Genomic DNA, 6,125 nt, shown 5'->3' on the forward strand with positions numbered 1-6,125 from the left:
TCAGTGAGCAGCTGAGCATTTAACCACTGTGCTGCCAGGGCTCCTTCTGCTGTGTGCTGTGCCACAAACCAAAAGTAAACTCACTGTCAACTCATAGCAACCCTATAGCCAGGACAGAGTAGACTTGTCCGATAGGGTTTCCAAGGCTGTAACATCTTTCTCCTGCAGAGCACCTGGTGGATTCGTACCACTGACCTTTGGGTTAGCAGCCAAGTGCTTTAACTACCGCACCTCCCAAAAACCAAACCCATTGCCATCAATTCTGACTCATAGTGACCCTATAGCACAGAGTAGAACTGCCCCATAGAGTTTCCAAGGAGCACCTGGTGGATTCGAACTGCCAACCTTTTGGTTAGCAGCTGTAGCACTTAACCACTACGCCACCAGGGTTTCCACTGCACCAGGAGGGCTCCTTAAAAAAGAGTGGAAAACCAAAACCAAATGCATTGCTATCAAGTCAGTTCTGACTCATAGTGACCCTATAGGACAGTGTCACATTGCCCCCATAGGGTTTCCAAGGAGCGACTGGTGGATTCAACTGCTGACCTTTCTTAACCACTAGCCATCAGGGCTCCAAGAGCAGAAAGGGAGGGGAAATGATCTTGGAAAATTAAAGGTGAAAATCTTAAATTACGGTGGTAGCTCGACCCGCTGATCACTAGAGGGCAGTATATGTATACATTTGCCCCAGCTTTAGGGACAAGCTTTGCTGGTTGGAAAGTACACAGCCAGACCATCAGTGACAAAATACGTTTTAAGTCTGCGCCAAATGATAAAAAGGGTAGTGGCAAATATATTCTACGAGTGCCCTTTACTCTTAAATTATAAGAGGTTATGACCTTCCGACTTCACGGTGTTAAAACGGCATTGCGCTTGTCAAAAGAATTTTTAATTTGCTTTACTAAGCAAAATTTAAAAGATTGCTGTCTATTGTTGGTGGTTCCATAATTTGAGAAGAAATTCGGCTAGTCCAAGGAATCCCGAAGTTTTGGAACCTCAGGTTTCATTTTTGCTCTCATTCCTGGACATAAAAGAATTGAGCGCTTGACCTTGTTTTTCCAAAGAGACAAACAGGGCTGTTGAAATTGCCACACGCTAAAACAGGGTAGAGGCGGAGCTCACCGCCCGAAGAAACCCGGCTGGATTCCCGAGGCGTCCTCCAGTGAACGCATCTTGTGCCTTTCCGCCCCCAGTCACTGGGGTGATGCGGGAACGTCACCATGTCTCCCACTTTTCTGCTCTTGGGAGTCCTTGTCACCTTCCACTGTCCGGGTCCGGACATCAGTGAGGGCCCCATTCCTCGCCCACCTGGCCTGTAACCGACTCTCAAACCAGACGGCTGTCCAGCGGGGGTGAAAAAAAAAGTTAGCCAGCCCCAGTCCCTCGTGGCGCCCCGCCTTCCCGGCCTCCAGTAGGCTGCTACAACAGCTGGCGGATCGGAGTGGTCTGCGCTACGTCACGGCCTGGCCACACCCCCTCGTGAGCGAACGCTTGGCGCCTAGTGGGCAGAACAGTCTCCGTGCGCAGCCGGACGAGGTAAGGGGGCTGGGACCGGGAGAGGGAAGAGGAGAGGCTAGTAACCAGGCGGCGGCGGGCACCATCGGTGTTGGTACCCAGGAGTGCTCCGAGTTCCAAAGACAACAAAATTGCCAGTACTTGCCTCCACTACGCCTGCCCGGGTGCTGGGGTGGGGGGGCGGGGCGCGTTATGGCTACAAGACCCTTTTGCCAGCTGCTGGGCAGGGGGCATGGGGCCGGGTATTTGTGTCCCAGTGCTGGACGTATCCTCCCTAAGGTGTCTCTGGAGAGAGAGGGGCCACCATCCGCACAGGAGATGGCACCTCTTTTGCAGCAAAAGGCTGCGCCTTCCAGGCCGGGAACAGTGGGCTGACCGCGTTCACCTGCCAGTCAGCCTTACCTGCACCCGCTCCAGTCAGTTGCAAACAGCCTGTTGGGGTTGAGGGCAGGTAAGAGAGTGAGTCTCATGCTGGCATCTCTCTAGCTGTTCCTCTGTCTCATCCTGTCCCATCCCCCACGCTGGTCTCCAACATCTTGCTTAGGTCAACAGTTGGGACACTTCTCACCCCTCCCCACTTTGGCCTTCTGGGGTCATTGATCTCCCCAGGGCTGTGAAGAAGAAACTGCCGCAGGGCAGAGAGCAGAGAAATTACCTTCATCCTTCCCCAGCCCATCCCTTTATACCCTGGCAATTAACCCGTTTGCTGAGCTCACTAGAATGGCATCTGCAAGGTGGGGGTGCAGACCCTGGATTAGGATCCAGTTCCCATCTGGGGTTGGTTTTTTTTGTTTGTTTATTTTGTTTTTTTTTTAGGATGGGTAGAAGTAGGGAAGGGGACTGAAAGACTTTCAGAGGCAATGTTCTCTTGTTTAATCTTCACAGCAACTCTGTGAGGTAGGTCTTGCTCTCCTCATTTCATAGATGAGGACAAAAGTTCAGAGAGGTCTGGTGGCTTGCCCAGGAGACAGGGCTGGTTAATGGCATAGCTAAGTTTCACAAACCCAAGGCAGTCTGGGCTCTTTTACTCCATTAGGCTGCCGCTACCTTTTCACCTTTTTTGTCCCTATTTATGTCAGATTACCCCTCACTTGTCCTCTTCTGACTTCAAAAATAATAAATTGGCAATCTGGACAGTAGACATTTGGTTTCTCCCCTTTTTAGGCCCTTGGACCCGAGCATTGTTCCCTGTAGTGGACAAAGTAGAGAGTGGAGGATGGGAGATAGGTGATTCTGGAGGACTCCCTTTCCCCATTCCCTTTTTCCATCCTGTCAGTACAGTCTTTGTCTTTGAAGTGCTCTGAGTTTTCCTTAAGGGCTCATTTGCCCAAGAAGCTCTAGGCTGACCTTCTCTGTGTCTTTTCCCTACCCATTCCCTCAAGTCTCCTTAATACCACCCCCTCCCAGAACTCTCCCCATTTTGATTCCCGCATCTTCCTCCTACAGGTCCATCACAATGCTGCTGCTGCGGCTGCACAGAGTAAGGGTCCTGGGGCTCCAACAGGCCTCCAGGTAAGCCATCTCCTCCCAGGACAAGCCTCCTACCCCTTATCTCCCACGCCCAGTATCTTTATGATATCTTATCTGCTGGGAGTGGAATTTATTGCTTTTGACAGATGTGAGGGAGGAAAGGGAAAGTCATTTGTTCCACTCATCCCTGGAGAAACCAAATCCCAGCTGAGGGAACCAGTGGCTAACCAGGTTGTGACCCCCAGGTCTTCTTTGGCACTTTCATATGGTCGGGGGAAGTATGCTACTAAAAATCTCTCACTCTCTCCTAGACTCAGGTCGACCTTGAGGTTCTGCATTCGGCCCTGCTCTACAGATGATTCATTTCAGCCCCAGTACCCCAGCTTCACCTACAATGATAGCTCTGCCAGCAGGGGCTGGGGGGTCATGGGAACCCTGCTCGGCCTTGGTGCAGTGTTAGCCTATCATGAATGTCGGTGCAGGGTAAGTGGGGAAGGGGCTTCATTGTTAAAACAAAGAGGTCCTGGTGAACTCCCCAGGTAACTCAGGCTGTGATGGGATCACAGTTCCTGGTGGCCAAGACTTGTGGGTTGGGTCAGGGTGAGCTGGGGTGATTTCTTCTTAATATTCTGTTTCCTTCTGCCTTACCTCTCTGGCCTGCAGGCTGATCAGGAGTCACCACGCATGTACACGAGGGAGGAAGTAAGCTCCCACTGCAGCCCTAAAACTGGGATCTGGGTGACTTTTGGCCATGAGGTCTTTGATGTCACAGAATTTGTGGACCTGCACCCAGGGGGGCCAGCAAAACTGATGCTAGCAGCTGGGGGTCCCCTAGAGCCTTTCTGGGCCCTCTATGCTGTTCACAACCAGCCCCATGTGCGTGAGATACTGGCTCAGTACAAGATCGGAGAACTGAACCCCAACGATAAGGCACCTCCCACCTTGGAGACCTCTGACCCTTACGCTGGTGATCCTCCACGTCACCCAGCCCTGAAAGTCAATAGTCAGCGCCCATTTAATGCAGAGCCCCCCACTGAGCTGCTGACAGAAAACTATATCACACCTAATCCTCTCTTCTTTACTCGGAACCATCTGCCTGTACCCAACCTGGACCCCGACACCTATCGCCTACACATAGTAGGGCCACCTGGGGGTCAGCCACTGTCCCTATCCTTGGATGACTTGCGCCAGTTCCCCAAGCACGAGGTCACAGTCACTGTGCAGTGTGCCGGCAACCGGCGCTCTGAGATGACTAAGGTCAAAGAAGTAAAAGGTCTAGAGTGGAGGGCAGGGGCCATAAGCACTGCACGCTGGGCTGGGGCACGGCTCTGTGATGTGTTAGCCCAGGCTGGTCACCACCTCTCTGAAACTGAGGCGCACGTTTGCTTTGAGGGGCTGGACTCAGACCTCACTGGAACTGCCTACGGAGCATCCATCCCTCTGGCTCGGGCCTTGGACCCTGAAGCTGAGGTCCTGCTGGCATATGAGATGAATGGGCAGCCTCTGCCTCGGGACCATGGCTTTCCTGTGCGGGTGGTGGTTCCTGGCGTGGTAGGTGCCCGCCATGTCAAGTGGCTGGGCAAAGTGAGTGTGGAGCCAGAGGAAAGTTACAGCCACTGGCAGCGGCGAGATTACAAGGGCTTCTCTCCATCTGTAGACTGGGACACTGTAGATTTTGACTTGGCTCCATCGATTCAGGAACTTCCTATCCAGTCAGCCATTACAGAGCCCCGGGACGGGGAGACTATAGAGTCCGGGGAGGTGACTGTGAAAGGTTACGCGTGGAGTGGGGGTGGCAGGGCTGTGGTCCGGGTGGATGTGTCTCTGGATGGGGGCCTAACCTGGCAGGTGGCAGAGCTGGATGGAGAGGAACAGCGGCCCCGGAAGGCCTGGGCCTGGCGGCTGTGGCGGTTGCAAGCCCCTGTGCCTGCTGGGCAAAAGGAATTGAACATCATTTGTAAGGCTGTGGATGACAGCTACAATGTGCAGCCGGACACTGTTGCGCCAATCTGGAACCTGCGAGGCGTGCTCAACAATGCCTGGCACCGGGTCCACGTTTATGTCACCCCATGAGAATATAGAATGGAGCCATCTACACCCCAGAACCACCTTCTCAACCCCTTTCCACACACACCTATCCCTTGGCCCTCATTGCCACAGGAAAACCTTTCTTTCTGTCCACTTCTTGGATCACAATCCTGTACTAAGCTTTCCTGAGGTACACACAGGTACATGCGTTGCACATTTCCACCCTGGCGTGCCCCCTTCTTTGACACTGTATTGTACATCCCTCCTTGCTTCTGACCTTGTGCCAGGTGAGAGTTGTTGGAACAAGGAGCTAGAAGTGAGAAAAGTAAGTCTGGAGATAAACACTATTTTTTCTTCCTACCCGAGTAATAGTTCTAAAGCTTACCACCACTGAGGCCTTATTTTGCTTTTCTTCTTAGCCGCTTCTGAGAATGTGTGTGGGTATGTGTAAGAAAAGTGTATATGCTACTTTCTTCTGCCTCTCTGGGTTGCCAGGGGGCTGACTGAGGAGAGAGGGATGCAATCCTCTTTATAATTTTACATCAATAAAGTGCCCGTTTAAGATTATGACTCCGGAGCCTCCTGGGGCTGGGGAGTGAGTGTGTTGCACAAGGGGAGGCTGCAATGATACTGGGATGTGTAGTGAGACTCGTTCAAAATTAAACAAAAAGGATGGGAAGAGGGGAGAAAGGAACTAGGTGCAGGGAAGTCAAGGAGTGGGGCTTCCTTCTCTGAGCTCTGGCAGCATCTGCAGCGCCTCCTAGGTGACCTAAACACACCCCCGAAGAAAAGAAAATATTTGGTACTCTAAAGCACCCCTCCCCTGAACTTCTACGCACTTGAAGAAAAGACAGAGAATATTAAGAGGTTAAAGTCAATATTGTCTTGAGCGGCAGGGGCAAAACTTGGCACAAGGACAAACGTGCCAGGGCAGGTGGGACGCCCTGTGTGCGCCTAGTTTCCAAATTAGATGTAGATGAAGTAGTCGTTGGGATACCCGCTGCAAGCGACGGCGCCTATCGGACTTGAATCTTTCGGCGCTCGGCTACTCTCCCCTAGCTCCTCTTCCTTTTTTCCCCAGCAGTCTCCCTGGCTTGGGGGAGCTCGGTGTT

At 52.4% G+C, this 6,125-nt stretch overlaps 1 protein-coding gene across 3 annotated transcripts; it reads left to right on the top strand.

Annotated features, from left to right (window-relative positions):
* The first annotated feature begins 1,394 nt into the window (after nucleotides 1–1,394).
* On the top strand, nucleotides 1,395–6,051 carry SUOX (sulfite oxidase). 3 transcript variants are annotated; one of them, XM_049883514.1, is made up of 6 exons: nucleotides 1,395–1,536; nucleotides 1,795–1,966; nucleotides 2,332–2,412; nucleotides 2,962–3,027; nucleotides 3,297–3,468; nucleotides 3,649–6,051. In XM_049883514.1, exons 4-6 carry the CDS (start codon nucleotides 2,972–2,974, stop codon nucleotides 5,056–5,058), a joined length of 1,638 nt encoding a protein of 545 aa, XP_049739471.1. In that variant the 5' UTR covers nucleotides 1,395–1,536; nucleotides 1,795–1,966; nucleotides 2,332–2,412; nucleotides 2,962–2,971; the 3' UTR covers nucleotides 5,059–6,051. The 3 variants fall into 3 exon arrangements, with proteins under 3 accessions (XP_049739471.1, XP_049739472.1, XP_049739470.1); XM_049883515.1 differs by lacking the exon at nucleotides 2,332–2,412; XM_049883513.1 differs by lacking the exons at nucleotides 1,795–1,966; nucleotides 2,332–2,412.
* Nucleotides 6,052–6,125: the final 74 nt, after the last annotated feature.

The sequence above is a fragment of the Elephas maximus genome, chromosome 4 (assembly GCF_024166365.1).
Source record: "Elephas maximus indicus isolate mEleMax1 chromosome 4, mEleMax1 primary haplotype, whole genome shotgun sequence".
NCBI classification, from domain to species: domain Eukaryota; kingdom Metazoa; phylum Chordata; class Mammalia; order Proboscidea; family Elephantidae; genus Elephas; species Elephas maximus.

What these genes read in the sequence shown, in the direction of transcription:
- SUOX (XM_049883514.1), top strand. Translation starts at nt 2,972, where the DNA reads ATGCTGCTGCTGCGGCTGCACAGAGTAAGGGTCCTGGGGCTCCAACAG. An exon ending in GGGCTCCAACAGGCCTCCAG is followed by an intron (nt 3,028 to 3,296) that starts GTAAGCCATCTC and finishes ACTCTCTCCTAG; the next exon opens with ACTCAGGTCGACCTTGAGGT. An exon ending in ATCATGAATGTCGGTGCAGG is followed by an intron (nt 3,469 to 3,648) that starts GTAAGTGGGGAA and finishes TCTGGCCTGCAG; the next exon opens with GCTGATCAGGAGTCACCACG.